Source organism: Rattus norvegicus, chromosome 4, assembly GCF_036323735.1.
Source record: "Rattus norvegicus strain BN/NHsdMcwi chromosome 4, GRCr8, whole genome shotgun sequence".
Lineage (NCBI taxonomy): Eukaryota > Metazoa > Chordata > Mammalia > Rodentia > Muridae > Rattus > Rattus norvegicus.
The window spans coordinates 32,220,011-32,240,149 of record NC_086022.1 but is presented as its reverse complement, the minus strand read 5'-3'; the positions used below and the strand labels follow the sequence as shown (position 1 = coordinate 32,240,149).

Below are 20,139 nucleotides of genomic sequence, written 5' to 3'. Positions count from 1 at the left end.
TGTTAGAAGAATGTAAAACCTTTTGCTTTAGGCTAGAATGTTCTATAAATATCTGTTAAGTCCATTTGGCTCATGACTTCTCTTAGTCTGTCTACGTCTCTGTTTAATTTCTGTTTCCATGATCTGTTCATTGATGAGAGTGGGGTGTTGAAATCTCCTACTATTATTGTGTGAGGTGCAATGTGTCTTTCGAGCTTTAGTAAGGTTTCTTTTATGTATGTAGTTGCCCTTGTATTTGGGGCATAGATATTTAGGATTGAGAGTTCATCTTGGTGGATTTTTCCTTTGATGAATATGAAGTGTCCTTCCTTATCTTTTTTGATGACTTTTAGTTGAAAATTGATTTCATTTGATATTAGAATGGCTACTCCAGCTTGCTTCTACCAACCATTTGCTTGGAAAATTGTTTTCCAGCCTTTCACTCTGAGGTAGTGTCTGTCTTTGTCTTTGAGGTGTGTTTCCTGTAGGCAGCAGAATGCAGGGTCCTCGTTGCGTATCCAGTTTGTTAATCTATTCTTTTTATTGGGGAGTTGAGGCCATTGCTGTTGAGAGATATTAAGGAATAGTGATTATTGTTTCCTGTTATATTCATATTTGTATATGAGGTTATGTTTGTGTGCTTTTCTTCTATTTGTTTTTTTGCCAAGATGATTAGTTTCTTGCTTCTTCTAGGGTGTAGCTTGCCTCCTTATGTTTTGCTTTACCGTTTATTATCCTTTGTAGTGCCGGATTTGTAGAAAGATATTGTGTAAATTTGGTTTTGTCATGGAATATCTTGGTTTCTCCATGTATGTTAATTGAGAGTTTTGCAGGATACATTAACCTGGGCTGGCATTTGTGTTCTCTTAGGGTCTGTATGACATCTTTCCAGGATCTTCTGGCTTTCATAGTTTCTGGCAAAAAGTCTGGTTTGATTCTGATAGTTCTGCCTTTATATGTTACTTGACCTTTTTCCTTTACTGCTTTTAATATTCTTTCTTTATATTGTGCATTTGGTGTTTTGACTATTATTTGACAGGAGGACTTTCTTTTCTGGTCCAATCTATTTGGAGTTCTGTAGGCTTCTTATATGCTTATGGGTATCTCTTACTTTAGGTTAGGGAAGTTTCCTTCTATGATTTTGTTGAAGATATTTACTGGTCCTTTGAGCTTGGAGTCTTCACTCTCTTCTATACCTATTATCCTTAGATTTGATCGTCTCATTGAGTCCTGGATTTCCTGTATGTTTTGGACCAGTAGCTTTTTCTGCTTTACATTATCTTTGACAGTTGAGTCGATGATTTCTATGGAATCTTCTGCTCCTGAGATTCTCTCTTCCATCTCTTGTATTTGTTGGTGAAGCTCGTATCTACAGCTCCTTGTCTCTTTTTTTGGTTTTCTATATCCAGGGTTGTTTCCATGTGTTATTTATTGATTGCTTCTATTTCCATTTGTAATTCCTTCAACTGTTTGATTGTGTTTTCCTGGAATTCTTTCTGGGATTTTTCAACTCCTCTCTATGGGCTTTTAATTGTTTATTTATGTTTTCCTGGAATTCTTTCAGGGATTTTTGAGATTCCTCTCTGTAGGCTTCTACTTGTTCTCTAAGGGAGTTCTTCACGTCTTTCTTGAAGTCCTCCAGCATCATGATCAAATATGATTTTGAAACTAGATCTTGCCTTTCTGGTGTGTTTGAATATTCCATGTTTGCTTTGGTGGGAGAATTGGGCTCCAATGATGCCATGTAGTCTTGGTTTCTGTTGCTTGGGTTCCTGTGCTTGCCTCGTGCCATCAGATTATCTCTAGTGTTACTTTGTTCTGCTATTTCTGATAGTGGCTAGACTGTCTTATAAGCCTGTGTTTCAGGAGTGCTGTATACCTGTTTTCCTGTTTTCTTTCAGCCAGTTATGGGAACAGAGTGTTCTGCTTTCGGGCATGTAGTTTTTCCTATCTACAGGTCTTCAGCTGTTCCTGTGGGCCTGTGTCTTGAGTTCACCAGGCAGGTCGATTACAGCAGAAAAGTTGGTCTTACCTGTGGTCCCGAGGCTCAAGTTTGCATGTGGGGTGTTGCTTATGAGCTCTCCACAGCCGCAGCAACCAGGAAGATCTGAGCTACCCTTTCCGGGAGCTTCAGTGCACCAGGGTTCCAGACGGCATTTGGTGTTTTCCTCTGGAATCAGTAATGTGGGCAGAGAGCAGTCTCTTCTGGTTTCCCAGGCATGTCTGCCTTTCTGGAGGTTTAGCTCTCCCTCCCACGGGATTTGGGTGCAGAGAACTGTTTATCCGGTCAGTCCCTTAAGGTTCCAGCGGTGTCTCAGGCGCAGCGGACCTGCTGCTCCTCGGCCCTCCTCTAAGGGAACCCAGAGGCCATATACAGTTTCCTCTTGGGCCAGGGATTTGGGCAGGGGTGAGCAATGTTTGTGGTCTCTTCAGCTCTGCAGTCTCAGGAGTGCCCACCTGACCAGGCGGTGACAGGGTTTGTGAGCAGAGAGCTGCTGCGGGCAGGGATCCGCCGGTTTGGGACTTCCTGAAAGCAGGCTATTATTATGTCAGACCTGCTCATGATGTCTCAGGGAAGATTGTAAAAGTGTTTGTTCAAAGCTTAGTGGGTTGTTTGGGGGACCCTGGACCTTAAGAGTTCGGAGAGCAATGCTGATGAAGGAGGCCTGCCAGGGGAAATTTCAGAAGGAAGTAAAGACTCTGTCAGGTATGTTCATGTGATATATTTGAATTAATAATCTGTGATTTGTGGTCACCTAAGGCTGGAGTACATTCTTCGATGAGTAGGATACCAGTTCTACTTAAGCAAAGAGTGCTTTATTAGGAAAATTGTTGCTGGGCTCAGCTATGATTAAGAAGAGACCAGCATCGAGTTGAAATCTTTTTGGAAGTGTTTCCCTGGGGTTAGTACACAGAAACTGTGGTCCAGAGAGAGAGCCAAGGCTGCATTGTAGAGTGGGTTCAGACCCTGGTAGCGTGTAAGGGTGTAATATGTAGTACTGGTTTGGACATTATGAAAACCATATGATTGGATGGGGTCAAATAAAAAGCTGAATCCATTGGGAATCGTAAGATTGTAGAGTTCATGGGGAGAAGCTTAGTGTTGGCACCATGCCCATACAATGGTCTTGGAGTCCCTGCAGAAAGCCCAGGAAGTTGTTGATTAAAGTGAGTCCTCAGGTGCTGTGGAGATCTCAAGAGAGTGATGATTCCAGGACTGTGAGACAATCAGTAAGACCAGCAGCAGCTTGTAGAGTAGGGACAGCCTGAGCCTATGAGATGAGCTATGTCTATGGTGACTGGCTGAGCCAGAGGGATGTGTCCTGGCCAAAAACTCTTTAGTAGTATGATTCCTCATGACTTGTTCAGACATGCTTATTGTTATTTTACAAGCCTCCTTCTTCTACATCTACTTCCACTTCCCTTCCCCAAGGAGCCTCCCTTTCCCGTTTTCTCTATCACATCATTTGTATCCTGGGCTCCCTTGTTTTCCCTATTTCCACCTTCTTCTCCACCTACTTCTACTGTCCTATCAGATCAGGAGTCTCTCTTTTCCCATTTCTCCTGTCAGGTTACTTGTACCCTGCCATTACCTGCCTCCTTAAAGAGCCCTCCTTTCATTATGGTTCCATCTACAAAAACTCTCTTGTCCTTAGGTGCACACAGCTATAAGCAGCCGAGGAAGGCTGGGAATGGGAGAAGAGGCTTTCTTCAAGGAGGTACACACCAATTCATTGTCCAGTGCCAAACCATCAGACCTGAAAACTTACATACAGCTAGCATTACATGGACTGAACAGGTTATATTTAGGACACACACACACACACACACACACACAAACACACACACACACAAACACACACACACACAAACACACACACACTAGCAATTAGTTGTTTTCTTTTTTTTAAAGTCCATGAATTTGAATTTGAAAGAGAGCAGGAAGCTGTATAATGGTGTATTTGAAGGGGAAGGGAGAAATGTAATTAAATTATAAACTCAAAAATTAACAAAAATGAGAGAATGAATACAGACATACACACACACACACACACACACACACACACACACACACAATCCCCTGGATTATGACCCAGAGTAAAAGCCATCTGCTTTGTTTCAGATTCAGTTTGTTCCTTAGTCAAACCCTGAAAGATTATCAATAATGTTAATTCCAATTGTTGTCCAAATAAACTTAAAAAAATAAAAAACTTTACATCCAAATGCAGCCACAGTCTTACAATTAGAACTTTGGTATATGAATTTGGAGGAGATATAATTCAACCCATAACAGATGATTAGCTCATACCTAATCAAAGAATTGTAATTTTTCCTGGAATGTCTGTTTTCTTTTTATTTGTGCCTATCTCCAGTTTCTTAGCTCTTGTGATTTAAAAATATGCCTGGTGAAAAAATGTTATGCATTGTTCACATTTACTGATAATTTTCTATAATATATTTCTAAATCTGTCTACTGTCCAAACACAGAGCCTCATGCATCCTAAGTAAGTATTCTACCATTGGGCTCCCTCTTCAGGATTATGAACAAAAACAAAAGTGAAACTACTTCCTCATTCTGATTCTGCACCACATCTTTAGAGGCTGCGCATTGAAGGCAGAGAACCTTGCAGCTGAACAACCCAGATTTTTTTGTTTCTGAACAGGACCCTGAGAATTGTATCTGAAGAAAAATAAGAAAACACAGCTTAAAGTCATTGCTTTCAAGCTTCTGGAAGAATACAGTTTTCAGGAAACTGGTAAGTTTCTGAATCATGACATCTTTCCTCATTTTTCTGCACATGATGAGGAAGTTACTTCTAAAAGTTCTAGCTGTAATTTTGAATCAATCCATACTTTTAAGTATGATTAAAATACTAAGTTAATTAGTAGAAGCAGCACATTAGATATGTAGGAGCATGTTTAACTGATACTAACTTGTAAATGCTTTCCTGGGCAGAAATGCTCTGTTGACTACAGTTAAAATAATGAGAACTGGTAAGAATAATGAGCAAGTTCTTCACTGTGACAAACAGGCAGATAAGAAAGATTGAAAAATAAAGCAAAAGGACTTCAAAATTAAACAACCACAAGTTATGGTAGAACCTAGGGTCCTATGTGATAATGTCAGTTTCTACCTTCCTTTCTATGTAATGTAAGATTTTTTCCCCCAAGTTTTGTTTGCAAATCCATCAAAGGCAGCTCCCTTCAGGGCTAGTCATTTAAGTTTTCCTTTTACATCTATTTCAGACAGCAAGGGAGCTGAGGAAATGATGTGTGTGTGAGGAGGGTTGTTGTAGTTTTCTTTTTATTGCATTGTATTAGTGTGCTTTTCACAAAAACAAAACTACCTTGCTTGTGTTTAGTTTCAGTTCCTGGGATCCTCAGTGTGCATAGCTCCCCAGGGCTGCAGCTAAAACTGGGAAGTTTCTTTCTCTTTAAGCAGCCTTCTCAGGGCTTGGATATCAAGTGAGCTGTCTTGGACCCCTGAGGTGAAGGTATACTTGTCCTTGCTCAGGGTAGGAGAGTTTTAAGGGCTAAGTTCTCTGGAGCATGGCCTCCTGTAGCTGCACTGAATTTAACATAATAAGATCCTTTTTTCACCCTTTAAAACAAGAAGGTAGGAGGTTCTAAGGAACCAAGATTTAATAAATTGGTATTCTCAAAGGTTGTTTAAACCTATGACAGCAATTTGATTTACTTTGTTCCAACACTAAAAGTCAAGATGTTCTTAAAATTTGTAAGTGCCTAGGCTTTTTAAACGCTTCACTGAAGAAATATCATAGATTTGAATTATGTTCTGAACTGCTAGAATGTTGGAAGCAGATTACGGAATTTTTGACATTTTAGTGTTTCTAAGGGAATTTTTGAAGAGTTTAGCACATCATAACGAGACAAGATGTTCCACTTATCAAGAGTGAGATTCAGGGAGTCAAAGTGTTTTCTATCTCAGAATCTGTCTATCCCTTTGGTGTCTACTGGCAGCCTCTGGTTTTGAGTTAGTGAAAACAGCCCACGTAGTAGCCAAGGTCTTTGGCAGCCCTCACTGCCTGAAAGAATGTGTGAGCTGCAGAGGAACTTCCTGATGTGCAGTGTTTCTCAAATGAATAGGAAAGTCCTGTTAGATTTTCTGTTTCCCCTTTCAGTTAAATCCAAAGAGGAAGTCTTCTAGAGTAGCCAAGGGAGCGTGGATGGTTAAATAGTTAACTGAGTGCTTTCCACTGGAAACTGACACTGCTTCTAACCCTTCCTGGACGAGCTTGTGGAACAGGCAAGTCCCTGGCTGGAAGGTCAGTTTCTGCCTTGGGCTCTGAGGCCCTGAACACCAAGGGGCCTCATCCAGGGTTACCTTGTAGAAGAAGTAGCTTCCTCTGGGACTGAGTGCCCCAACAGGAAGGTGAGACAATACTTTGTGACTGCAGAGTGGGGTGTGGGGGGGGGGGTAAGCTGATTCATCTTCTTTCCTCCTCCTTAAGGCAAGTACCTTAAGAGTACCACTCAAGTGCTCAGTTTTTGACCATATTTGGGCACAGTACTAGGTCCTGGCTCACAACTGCACCCAAGACCTATAACCCCTCTGTCCCCTTGCCCCTTCCCCGCCCGCCTTGCCCATGTCCTCCCTGCCCCACTGCCTCCCGCCGCCCCTCCCTCCCCTCACCCCTCCCCTCTCTTCCGCCCTCCCTCCCCCCTCCCCCCACCACTGCCCTTGGTTTAGTTTGGATGTGTGACTTCTCTGACAGACTTCTGTGAGATCAGTGAGCCCAGCTGAGCTGCTTTCTAATTAACAAGGCTTTATCTACTTTTAATCTGGTCTAATCTTAATTATATCTGCATTACTAAGGGAGACAAAAATCCTATCGCCACTAAAAGGATCCTTGGATAACTGTCTCCCATCTACCTAAGTAAAATTATTACCTGGTACATTGAGACACTGAGCACTGGAGGCCTTTCAAAAGATGCATATTTTCATTGTGTGAATGTATTCCATTTACTCAGCATGTTTTGTTAAGAAGCCAGGGTATGATATGTGGGACTGAAGACGGTGAGCACAAAAACTCAGTCTCGTGTAGTGCATAGAAAAAAAGAGCGAGACAAATTATAGAGTAAAACCATATAAAAGATTTGTTTGCGTTAAGTTCTCAATAAAAAAAAATCCAGAAAAGGAATGGGAAATGCTGGTAAATGGGACCAGTAAGCCAGACAATCAGTTCCTCATGATAATAGTAAGAGTAATAGTAATAATAGTAATAGTAATAATAAAAATAATGATAATGATAATAATAACAACTTTAAGAAAGTGTGGAGCCAAGAACCATGGGTGTGTTAGGGAATTCCAGGGAGACAAACAGCCCAGAACAGCTGCGAACAGCTGCACTGTCTGTAATAAGAATCAAGAAGAGGCCCAAGCAACTAGATTCACTTCTGAGAATGAAAAAGCAGTATAATGCTGGAATGCCAGAGAGGTAACAGCATGCCTCATCTTGTAAGGCTTCACAGTGTCCATCAGGTGGAAGCCATTGGGAGAAGGAGCAGACAGAATGTCTGCATGAGGTCACTGGCATCAGTGGTTTGGACTGGCAGGGAGAGAAGGCAGGCGGTGCTGGATGTACTTTCACTGGAAGTTTACTTCACAGTGCAAGTAGTGTGCAGAGCAGGAGAGCGGCCAGCTTGCAGCATGCTACTGGGTGTTTATTTTATCAGAATGGTTTAAGCATGGGGAAAGATGCCATCTAGGAAAAGAGTATCCCTTTGACTGTTCTATAAGGTGCTGTTTAAAAACGCTTGGGGTAGAAGTTGAAGGGAGAAATCTGTACCATAAACACTTCCTGAACAACAGCCCATTAGCTTGCATTTTAATTTACTGTGATGTTGACTTTACTGGTGTTTTTGTTTGTTTGATATAATATATTCTGAGCAAATACATTTTTTAGGAAGACCAGCTCTGTCCTGCATGTGTATTTGCTTTCTGGTGACTTACAGAACATGACTTTGCCACATTTTCCAATGAAATAGCTCCAAGAACACACAGCTCAAGTTTCTTTTATAAAAAGAAGTCTCCAGGAAAGACTTGGTAAGTTTCTAATTACTCTCTTTAATGTCTAAAGTCAATTGCAACCCCGGCATCTGGGAGACTGAAGCAGAAGTATCTTGAGTTTGAAGACAGCCTCAGCTACAGAGTGAATCTGTGTCCCCCTCCTGAACTATAGAAGAACTGGTCACTAAGGCAAACAAAACCTAATTCTGAAAATGAAGGCATATCTCTAAAATTGCATAGGCTTCAAATGCATGTTTTCCTTATTAAATATTCTATAAGAAAGGAGAGTATCATTTCTTTCATCCCGTACTGTTAACTGGGCCTAGCGCTGACTGTTGACGGCCCACTGAGGGAACAATAGAGTGTTCTGGAGGTGGACGGGACTGCAGATGACCAAGAATCTAAGCATACTAAATGATGTAGAACAGCATAACCAACTACAAACTCTAAACTATGTAGCATGTCAAAAGTTACATCTAATAAAAGACAGAAACGTGGGAAGTTTAGTAACCATTTTCACTGAGTCTTCCTTTTACAGCTACCATGCAGAATAATCTGGGGAAAAGCATTACTGTAATATACCCTTCAGGAAACTGAAACAAACCTGTGCAGTTTCCTGCCCCAAATGAGAAAGCAGGGTGAGCATGTTGGCCTCCAGCCCTACCTTAAGGGAGGGCATGCCTGGGCTGCTGCTCAGGCCCTGCCTTGAAGTCAGCAGTTGTGACAGTATGTTTCTCTGACACTGTTGATCCCCAAAGATATCAAGATAAAAGTTCATTAGGAACAGACTGCAGAATGGAGGACTAATAAGAGTGCAGAACCCTGGAACTGCTCATTCGGACTAAGTATACAGGGGAAGATTCTCCAAGCAGTAGCCAGCATCCCTCTCCCATGTTAACACAGACGTTTCCCGTGAGTTCCTCTGAAACGGATGAACAAGAATGGCAATGGTTTCCCTCATATTGCCCCCTTTATGGAACAGCCTGGTTGGAAAGAGACCTCCTTTTACCATCAGATATTTTTCCTGGCCACAGCTTCTTCCCCTATATACACAAGATGTGGCATTTTGGTTGGTATCAAAGGCCCAGGGGTTTCAAATGCATTCCTACAGTCTATCCAGGATTCAAAGTTGAAGTCATAAAAAAGAGCCAGTTACTAGGAATGCTTCTTTACCCAAACCGTTGTCACCTATAAACTCGTAGCTTCTACATTGTGCTGTGTGGACATATAAAATGTTTTTGAGACTGACAGAAAAATCATGCAAAACTATCACAAATACAATAGCTTTAAGATTAGGATGTAGCTCAGTATAGAGTCCATGCCTACCAGATGGTTCTGTTCCCAGTATGAACAAGGAGAGAGAGAGAGAGAGAGAGAGAGAGAGAGAGAGAGAGACAGAGAGAGAGAGAGACAGAGAGAGAGACAGAGAGAGAGAGAGAGAGAGAGAGAGACACAGAGAGACACAGAGAGACACAGAGAGAGAGACAGAGAGAGACAGAGAAAGACAAAAAGACACACAGAGAGAGAGAGAGAGACAGAGAGAGAGAGAGAGAGAGAGAGAGAGAGAGATCCTGTAAAATAGTGCATTACTTTTCAACCACCATTGTAGAGGTGGGGAGGTGAGGAAGTTCTGATGTTATAGAGGGTTACATCTGTGTGTGTGTGTGTGTGTGTGTGTGTGTGTGTGTGTGTGTGTGTGTGTGTGTGTGTGCTCACGCAGTTGGAATTGAATCAGGACCATCCACCTGCTAGGCAAGGGTTCTGCCATGGAACTATATCCCAACCACGCTATTTTTTTTTAACTTTTAATTTTAGTCAGAGTATCACTACATTACCTAGATCTTTAACCTTAAGCAATGAGGAAGCTTCTGTAATAAGAGATAAAATATCAGGCTTGGGAAGAAGAGATGAGAGTCACTGAATTTAAGAAGAATGCTGCTTCTATTTTATTTCCCTGTGATTCAACCAGCAAAGGACACATGACCAGACACTGCCATTGTGTGAGATAATTTAAAAACAGAGGGCCCACAAGCCCCACATCTCACACACACATACCAGTTCTAGGTATAAGGACATATCACATTACAGAGGAATTTTAGTACAAAAATCAAAAGAACTGCTCTGGTTAGGGATCACATCTAAAGACCCTCAAGGTAGGTCTGTGTGATCTGACCACAGACACACCATTAGTGCACACCTTTAATTCCTAACAATGAAGGTAAGATTAATTTGTAAAAGGAAGCTGCTACCTTTGAAAGTGATGTCCAATTGGGAGGCAAAGTAATAAATCATAGAAAGATTTGACAGAATGAGTTAGTTATAGAACCCGCCCACTCTTACAAGAACAGCACAGGAAAGAGAAGTCAGGGAGGGTCAATCAGTTGGGAAAGAGTTCAGGCAATGAAGTTAATGCAGTGTGGTTGATTTCATTTATGAGTTCCATTCAGTTTGTGCAGTTCATACAGTGCAGGTCAGCAGAGGCAGGTGAAGTCAGAGAATAAAAAGGAGCCAGAAGATTAGAACAAACAGACAGAGTTAGTTTGAGGCCAAGCAGAGTAATTCATTCAGAGGAGCTTCTCAGCCAGATCAAATAAGTACCTTGGAGAAGAGTTTGAGCTAGAACAGATCAGTTGAATCACACAGCCAGAGTTCAGAAGGAGCTAGAAAGGGTAAGTTATTCAGCAGTGATCTGAGACAACAACAACCACATCAGGGAAATAAAATATGCTTTTATACCACATAAACATACTACACAGATACATACACACCAAACAAATATACCACACACATATATGCTATACCATATGTGAAAAACACATGTGCACCACACACATAATACATAAACACACTGTCCATACCACAAAATACACACAAACACACACACACACACACCATACACACACACACAAACACACACCATATACTCACCTAAACACGGTTGTCACTTATGTACACAGTAGCCAGTGAACAGGACATCCTCATGTGCTGCCCGTACAGATGCCTAATGTACAGAAATAGCTGTAACTACTGACCAGTGGAGAAGAGGAAGCCCATAGCTGCTTTTTAAAATCTAGAAATATTCACCTAGGTTATTTTTCTTCCTTATATCCTGTTTTTCCAGAGAAACATTTGATAAGGTTATACTTTTTTCAATGTGTGATTTTGACAGTTGTGTAGAAATTTAGATTTCTGTGGCTATAGGACGTATTTCTGGATCCCCTAGTCTCTGAGACTGTTTTTGTGCTAAATCCATGTTGGTTTTTCACTCCAAATCTGGAGTATAATTTGAGATCAGGTATTATGATACCTTTACATTATTCTTTATTCTTAGAATTGCTTTGGCCTGTTCAGATCATTATCATATTTACTGACCAGTTTGAGTTTAAGAATATTAAGTTTTGTGGATGTTCATATGTTTAAAGTTTAACTAAAACATTATTCTACCAAAAAAGATAATTTTGTTTCTGAAGATTCTTTTTTTATGTTACAAAATCCCAACTTCCACATAGGTAAGTCTTAAAGGGAACATTATCAAAGACAAGGAATGTATCACCTGGCAAATACCTACTGCTTATTTTAGAATCAAAATTACAATTGCATGTGAAATGGGAAATACTCAGGTCTAATATGTGCTATAGAATGACTGCCATATGGTTTAAAGTTATTCTTAAAACATATCATGCATCTTTATATAATTTGTATGAGGTTACATTCCAAGTTGCCTGTGTGATTTCCATGATAAAGTATAGTGCTAAGATATTGTCATATTACATTTCTCAGGGATCAACTTTGAAGCTTGGACATGGATAGGCATGTAACTCAACCTAAATTGATCAAAGACTGGACCAAAGAACACGTAAGAAAATGGATTACTGAAGACCTTAAAATTGATGAGAAATATGCCCAAATCGTGTTTGATGAAGAGGTAACAGGGATGGTCCTGCAGGAACTAACTGAAAAGGATCTTAGAGAAATGGGCTTGCCACGGGGTCCAGCACTTCTGATAAAACGTATGTATAACAAACTAATTAGTTCCCCTGAAGGTCACAATCAAGATTCCAGACAATTAAATAATAAAATACTCTCTATAAATGAACAACCAAAAAAGAGTAACAGTGAAGAAGAAAACTCAATTTCATTGAACAGTGACCTTGGTCTTAGAGAGACAGGGCAGAATGAGGAACAAGAACCAAGTCTTATGAAAATAAACACATTAGGTGATGTAGAGACTAAAGACATGAAAGGTAATAAGCCCAAATCAGAACAGATGTCTTGCATGCCACACCCTTTTAATTTTGCCCATGATGCCAAACGATACATAGAACATTCTATTTTGCGAGTGGCTGAGACAGGGCCACTCAATCTCATTGACCCAGTTCATGAATTCAAAGCCTTCACAAACACAGAGACAGCCACACAAGAGCAAATGAAGATGAAATTCAGCAATGAGACGTTCCGATTTGCAGCAGCTTGCATGAATACACGTACCAATGGTACTATCCATTTTGGAGTAAAGGACAAACCACATGGGGAAATTGTTGGTGTGCAAGTCACCAGTAAAGACATCTTTATTAACCACTTCAATGTAATGATCACAAAGTATTTTGAAGACAGTGATATCTATGAAGCCAGGGCGTGTATCCGGGAACCAAGGTTTGTGGAAGTCCTTCTGCTGAACAATACACAATCTAATAGATTTGTCATCGAGGTGGATGTTATTCCCAAACATTCTATATGTCAAGAAAAGTATTTCTACGTCATGTTGCAAACTTGCACAGGTACAACATGGAAACAAAGCAAAGATACTTCATTGTTTGTGAGAGAAGGAGCTAGCTCTCGGGATATCCTGGGCAACCCCAAACAACGGGATAGAGAGTTCAAAAAATTTCTTGAGAATTTAAAGATGTCGATAGCATCTAGAAAAGCAGCTGAAGAATGTATGGTGGTATCTAAGAAAGACAGTGAAGGACTAAAACTGTCTAAACTTTTGACCAGACACCAAGGCTCACTTGATAAATCTTACTATGATTGGTACATTCTTGTAACAAATTCCTGTGTACCAACGCAAATGGAGCACTTAGATTTTATAAAGGAAATTAAACTGTTTGCTGTGCTAGATTTGATCCTTACTCTCACATCCAGGGAGTGTTCAAAGCTTACAGAGAAGGCAGGGTAGCAAACCTTCACCTACCCAGTCATTATGAGGAAAAAACTACCATAGAAGAGAAAATTTCTACTCTGAAACTCTATGAGCAGCCCAGTTGGATCTTCTGCAATGGCAGAGTAGATTTGTCATGTCAACCTCTAGAGCCACATTTATGGCAGAGAGATAGAGCTTCTGGCGTTAGAAAGGTCATTTCATTCCTCACAGATGGAAATATAATAGCAAGGGGGAAGGTTTTGGTGGTGTTTCTATTACTTTCTCCAGTAGAAAATCAAAAGGATCCACTCCTTGAGACTTTCTGTGCTTTCTATCAAGTTTTTAATGGAATGGATAATATGTTATGCATCTGTGTAAACCCAAGTATCTACCAACAATGGAGTGATCTCCTACAAGTAAGACTGGAAATGAAAGATGATTTAGCAAAACATAGCATTTCCACTTTAAACATAGAACTGGTCAACAGCACCATACTCAAACTGAAATCAGTGATTCAGTCTTCAAGGAGATTTTTGCCCTCCTGTGGTTCCTCCTCAGTTATTCTGGAGAAAATGGATGAAGACATCATGAGTGCATTGGAAATCCTCTGTGAAAATGAGTGTAGAGACACAGACATAGAGAAAGATGAATCTCAATTCCTAGAATTTAAGAAATTGAGAGAAGAACACTTTTATCGAGGAGGCAGAGTATCCTGGTGGAACTTTTATTTTTCTTCTGAAAACTATTCTTCAGCTTTTGTAAAAAGAGATAATTTTGAAGAGCTGACAACTTTAATACAGCAGTGTGCAGACTCTCCTAAACCAGTATTTGCCAAAGTTATCAACTTGTACCATCACCCAGGCTGTGGAGGTACAACGTTGGCTATGCATGTTCTCTGGGACTTAAGGCAGAAGTTCCGGTGTGCTGTCTTGAAAAACAAAGCAACCGATTTTAGAGAGATTGGAGAGCAAGTAAGCAAGCTTATCAGCTACAAGGCTTCCAGCCGCCAGGATTACATTTCCGTTCTTCTCCTTGTGGATGATTTCGAAGAACAACAGAAAACCTATATTCTACAGAATGCCATCAATTCCTTTATAGCAGAAAAGGGTGTGAGATATGAAAAAACTTTAGTAATCATCCTAAACTGTATGAGATCTCAGAATCCAGATGAAAGTGCAAAATTAGCTGATAGCATTTCACTAAAATACCAACTCTCTCCAAAAGAAAAAAGAGCCTTTGAGGCCAAACTGCAGGAAATAGAAAAGGAGTATAAGGACTGTGAAAACTTTTATTCCTTCATGATCTTGAAAGACAATTTTGATACAACTTATATAAAGAATGTAGTGAAGAATACACTGAAGGACCTAGATGCTCACAGCAGAAAAGCCCAGCTCATTTCTTATCTGGCATTACTGAACACTTACCTTATAGACTCTAACATTTCAGTATCACAGTGTGAAATATTTTTGGGAATCACTTTCACAATTAAACGTGGGAAACCCAACACTATAGAAGACAACATGGGAACCTATTCTACACTTCTAATAAGGACTGAAGTTTCAGATTATGGGAGGTATGCTGGTATACGTATCATTCACCCTCTAATTGCCATCCACTGTTTAAAAGAAATGGAAATGAACTATGGAATGGATAGGTGTCAGATTGCACTGAATATGCTAGAAGAGAACATATTCTATGATTCTGGAATAGGAAGAGAAAAATTTAGGCACGATGTGCAAACTCTCCTGCTTAAGAGACAACGCAAGGAGCATGGAGCTGAAATAGACACACTCTTTTCCCCATTCATTGAAGAATTGCAGGATGAGGAAGCTGAAAAGGTCTTGGCTGCAGGAAGTAACCGATTCCCACAAAATACATTCTTTTGTCGAGCTTTAGCAAGACACTTCTATCTTAAAGAGAAGAACTTTAGCAGTGCTCTGGTCTCGGCAAATCAGGCCAAAAGGAAAGCACCTAAGAATTCCTATATTTCAGGCACAGTTGGTCAAGTTTACAAAAGTGACATCAGATGCTGGTTAGGTAAAAATAACACTTGTAGAAGTCTTAGTATGGATGATCTAACACGCTTCTTAGATGTTGGTGAGAAGGCTTTGAAAGCCTTCAAAGAGTCTCAGGAACAAACTGACAGTAAAGACTATGAAACTGAGGTCTGGCCATCACCGACGTTCCGAAGAATAACATAAAATATAGCTGGCTTCTTCGGGGAAATAGAAATGGGTCTTGACCCTATCCAGTTTCTTTAGCTCACACCTCCTTTCCATAAAGAAAATGAAATGTCAAAAGAATCTATTGCCTAGAACAAATGAAACTCAAGACGGATGATCAAAATGTGAATGCTTCACTCCTTCTTTAAAAGGGGAACAAGAATACCCTTGGCAGGGAAGAGAAAGGCAAAGATTAAAACAGAGACTGAAGGAACACCCATTCAGAGCCTTCCCTACATGTGGCCCATACATGTACAGCCACCCAATTAGACAAGATGGATGAAGCAAAGAAGTGCAGACCGATAGGAGCCGGATGTAGATTGCTCCTGAGAGACACAGCCAGAATACAGCAAATACAGAGGCGAATGCCAGCAGCAAACCACTGAACTGAGAATAGGACCCCCGTTGAAGGAATCAGAGAAAGAACTGGAAGAGCTTGAAGGGGCTCGAGACCCCATATGTACAACAATGCCAAGCAACCAGAGCTTCCAGGGACTAAGCCACTATCTAAAGACTATACATGGACTGACCTTGGACTCTGACCTCATAGGTAGCAATGAATATCCTAGTAAGAGACCAGTGGAAGGGGAAGCCCTGGGTCCTGCTAAGACTGAACCCAGAGTGAACTAGACTGTTGGGGGGAGGGCAGCAATTGGGGGAGGTTTGGGAGGGGAACACCCATAAGGAAGGGGAGGGGGAGGGGGATGTTTGCTCAGAAACTGGGAAAGGGAATAACACTCGAAATGTATATAAGAAATACTCAAGTTAATAAAAAAAAGAAAAAAGAAAGAAAAAAAAGAATCTATGGCACAGTTTTTATCTGGAAAGGGGACCATCCCTCCAGAACCCAAAATTCTCAGCAACTTTACAACCTTCCTACAGAATTTGAAATGATCCTTCGATGGTTTTTCTGGATTATATGGGTCTTCTGAAATGGAGGAACACTCCAAAAGAATTGAAAGAACTCTCACTAAGTAAGAAAGTCAGCTGTTGTTTCAAGAAATATGCAGAACGTTTTTGCCAGGAGTTACAGGGCAAAGAAGATCTGTTACTCCAAGAGGAGAACTGTAGGAAGCGCATAAAAGCTTGGCGAGCAGATACATTTTCAGGACTCCTTGAATATCTTAACCCAAACCACAAAGAAGCAGACAACATGGAAAATATAGTGGAACACTATGCCTTCCTATTACAGCATACCTTAAACAAGCAATTGTCAAAGGCACGGATAAAGGACAAACAAAATTTCATTTTGGCCAACATTATTCTCAGTTGTCTAAAGCCCAGTTCCAAGCACATCCTGCCATTTAGCACACTGAAAAAAAAGCTCAGAGAGGTCCTGCAGATTGTGGGACTAACTCATTCATACTTGACCCTTATTTCCTGGCCTGTCTCCTATTCTGGCCAGAAAACAAAGAGCTAGATCAAGATTCCTAACTGATAGAAAAGTATGTCTCATCCTTGAATCGATCTTTCAGGAGACAGAACAAGCACATGTGCAGGTCCAGGCAGCCAAGCACACTCTTCTACTTGGGGCAGAAGAAGGGTCTTAACAGTCTTGTTCACAAGGCTGAAATCGAGCGCTACTTCAGTGAAGTACAAGATTCAAATTCTTTCTGGCAGAGTGGAGTATTGTGGGAAAAAGGAGAGGTCAAAGACATCCTATGCCTGCTGGATGGCCAGGCTGAAGGCAAACTAATCTCACTAGAATATGGAACAGAGGCAAACATAAAAATACCCATGACTTCTGTGCATTCTGGTCCACTCAGAAGTGGGAGGAACATGGAGAGAGTCTCCTTCTACCTTGGATTTTCCATTGAGGGCCCTCTGGCATATGGCATAAAAGTAATATGAGGAGGTATATTAGTTCAACAATGTTATTTTGCATCTCTCATTGTACTTACTCTTCCTAGCCCATAGAATTTGCATGGCATTATTGGCTTAATTATAATCACACAGTTTGCTTCTTTTTCTCTGAATCGGTCTGGAAAACTTTGTAAGACAGGGAATATATCCACACCACAAGCTTGACCACAGTAGCAACAGTCATTCCATATCCTCATTATGCACTCCCAAGTAGAGATATTTGGTTAAGACATTTCAGTTGGTCCCAGAGTAACTCTCTAACTGGTCAATAAAAATCCGTTGTAAATTAACTGACTTTTTGAATTATTTCTTCATTATCACACCAGGGATTTAACTAAGAAGAGGCTGAAAGTAGTGCTAGACAGACAGCCCAGCAGTTAAACACACTTGCTACTCTCACAGAGGACCTGAGTTCAGTTCCCAAAACCCACATCAGTGGCTCACAACCTCTTAAATTTGGCACAAGGGGATCTAATGTCCATCTGCACCACCACTGTGGCAATATACATATGCTCATGTGTGCATGTGTGTACAAGCCCATGTGCGCACACACACACACACACACAGAGAGAGAGAGAGAGAGAGAGAGAGAGAGAGAGAGAGAGAGAGAGAGAGAGAGAGAGACTAGACGCAACCACTGAAGTGAGAACGGGACCCCCGTTGAAGGAATCAGAGAAAGGACTGAAAGAGTTTTAAGGGGTTCGAGACCCCATATGAACAACAGTGCCAACCAACCAGAGCTTCCAGGGACTAAGCCACTACCCAAAAGACTTACATGGACTGACCCTGGGCTCCGACCTCATAGGTAGCAATGAATATCCTAGTAAGAGCACCAGTGGAAGGGGAAGCCCTTGGTCCCGCCAATACTGAACCCTGAGTGAACGTAATTGTTCGGGGTAGGGCAATAATTGGGGGAGGATGGGGAGGGGAACACCCATATAGAAGGGGAGGGAGTGGGATTGGGGGATGTTGGCCCGGAAACCAAGAAAGGGAATAACATTCGAAATGTAAATAAGAAATACTCAAGTTAATAAAATAAATAAATAAATAAATAAATAAATAAAAAGAATCAAAAAAAAGGAAAGGAGATGCTATTAATTGTTGTAGGTGATGGAACGTGCTTACACCCTCAAGCATGCAGGAGGCTAAGGCAGGTAAACTGTAAAGTAGATGATAGGCAGGGCAGTATAGCAAATTCCAGGCCTGCATGTGGTTACAGAGTAAGAGACTTTAAAAAAAAAATCCCTATTTCCAGAAATCACACATACTGCTGGCACCTGTTCTTAACAACTGCTTCCTCCTCTACATCCTACATTTCCCTCTGTTAATAGACTTCAAGTGGCAGCATTTCTAGAAGGTACCTTGTGGATACAGTTTTATCCCTAACTTCCTCACAAAGCAGCTAAGCCTAAGCCTTAGCAGCCATAAATTAAGAAATCCCAAGGTGTGATCTGGATGAAGGAAGTTATAAAGAAAGGCTGAAAAACTTTAGATTTTCCCGAGAGTCAAAGCTGACTTCATGTCACTCAGGCAGAGACCTTTCTGAAGGTTCTTAGTCTTGTTAAAAAATGAATTTGAAGACAAACTCAGAAATAACTCCTGTATAATTTATCCCAGATTTACTGGGATTAGGCCAGGGCAGCTAGAGAGCTTGCAGCTTCCAGAAAGCGGCAAGTAATTGGCAAGAAAATAGAGGGAGATACACGCCAAGAGATAACAGAGACAATGGAGACAAAAAAAAAAAGCGTCAGTCCTCATCTGTACCCTGGAGCAGATCCTATGATCTACCCCCTCCTTCCCAGAGACAGCTGGACCCCAAGAAGTTGTAACACACCCAGGCTCACAGGTAAGTCCCCCTTTCCCCATTATTACCATAACTGAGACCCCTGGAGTTAATATCTACACCCAGAAGCAGAGCCTGTGTCCCAACCTCCCTTCCCACTCCATCCCTATCCCTATCCCCCAAGAAAACTCGATCCCAAGGAATTCTGACAGAGCCAAGTTCACAGATCAGACTTCCCAGACCTCCTCTCATATCCAGACACCCAGGCTCATAGGAGGGATACTTTGCAGTCAGTGACGGCAAGGCCAGTTAATACCAGAGATAAACAGATGGCCAGAGGCAAGTGCAAGAACATAAGGGACAGAATCCAATGCTATTTGGCAACATCAAAATCCAGTTCTCCCACCACAGAAAGCCCTGGATAACCTAACATACCTGTAAAGCAAGATTCTGACCTAAAAATCCCATCTCATGAAGATGATAGAGGACCTTAAGGAGGACATCAATGACCCTTAAAGAAATACAGGAGAACACAGTAGAAGCAGGTAAACAGGTAGAAGCCATTAAAGAGGAAAGAGATAAATCCCTTAAAGAAATACAGGAAAATACAATCAAACCAGTGAATGAATTGAACAAAAACATCCAGAATCTAAACATGGAAAGAGAAACAATAAAGAAATCATAAAGGGAGACAACCCTGAAGATGGAAAACCTAGGAAAGAGATCAGGAGTCATAGATGCAAGCATCACCAACAAAACACAAGAGATGAAGAGAGAATCTCAGCCATAGAAAATACCATCGAAGACATTGACACAACAGTCAAAGAAAAACACATAGTGCAAAAAGCTCCTAACCCAAAACAGTCAAGAAATTCAGGTCACAATGAAACAATGAAATTCAAGAGTAGTAGGTATAGAAAAGAGCAAAGTTTCCCAGTTCAAAGGGCCAGTAAATATCCTCAACAAAATTATAGAAGAAAACTTCCCTTACCTAAAGAAAGAGATGTCCATAAATATACAAGAAGCCTACAGCACTCCAAATAGACTGGACCAGAAGAGAAACCTCTCCTGTCACATACTGAACCTTATACAAGCATAGTCGGAAACTTCAACACCCAAA

At 40.9% G+C, this 20,139-nt stretch overlaps 1 protein-coding gene and 1 pseudogene across 1 annotated transcript; both read left to right on the top strand.

Moving 5' to 3' along the window:
- Window positions 1-4,438: 4,438 nt before the first annotated feature.
- On the top strand, window positions 4,439-15,644 carry LOC134486562 (sterile alpha motif domain-containing protein 9-like). The gene is given in 3 exon segments (XM_063286820.1): window positions 4,439-4,736; window positions 11,792-13,125; window positions 13,128-15,644. Coding segments are annotated over 2 exon segments (3,651 nt in total). The 5' UTR covers window positions 4,439-4,736; window positions 11,792-11,813; the 3' UTR covers window positions 15,467-15,644.
- Window positions 15,645-16,129: 485 nt separating this feature from the next.
- On the top strand, window positions 16,130-17,526 carry Samd9l-ps1 (sterile alpha motif domain containing 9-like, pseudogene 1; annotated as a pseudogene).
- Window positions 17,527-20,139: the final 2,613 nt, after the last annotated feature.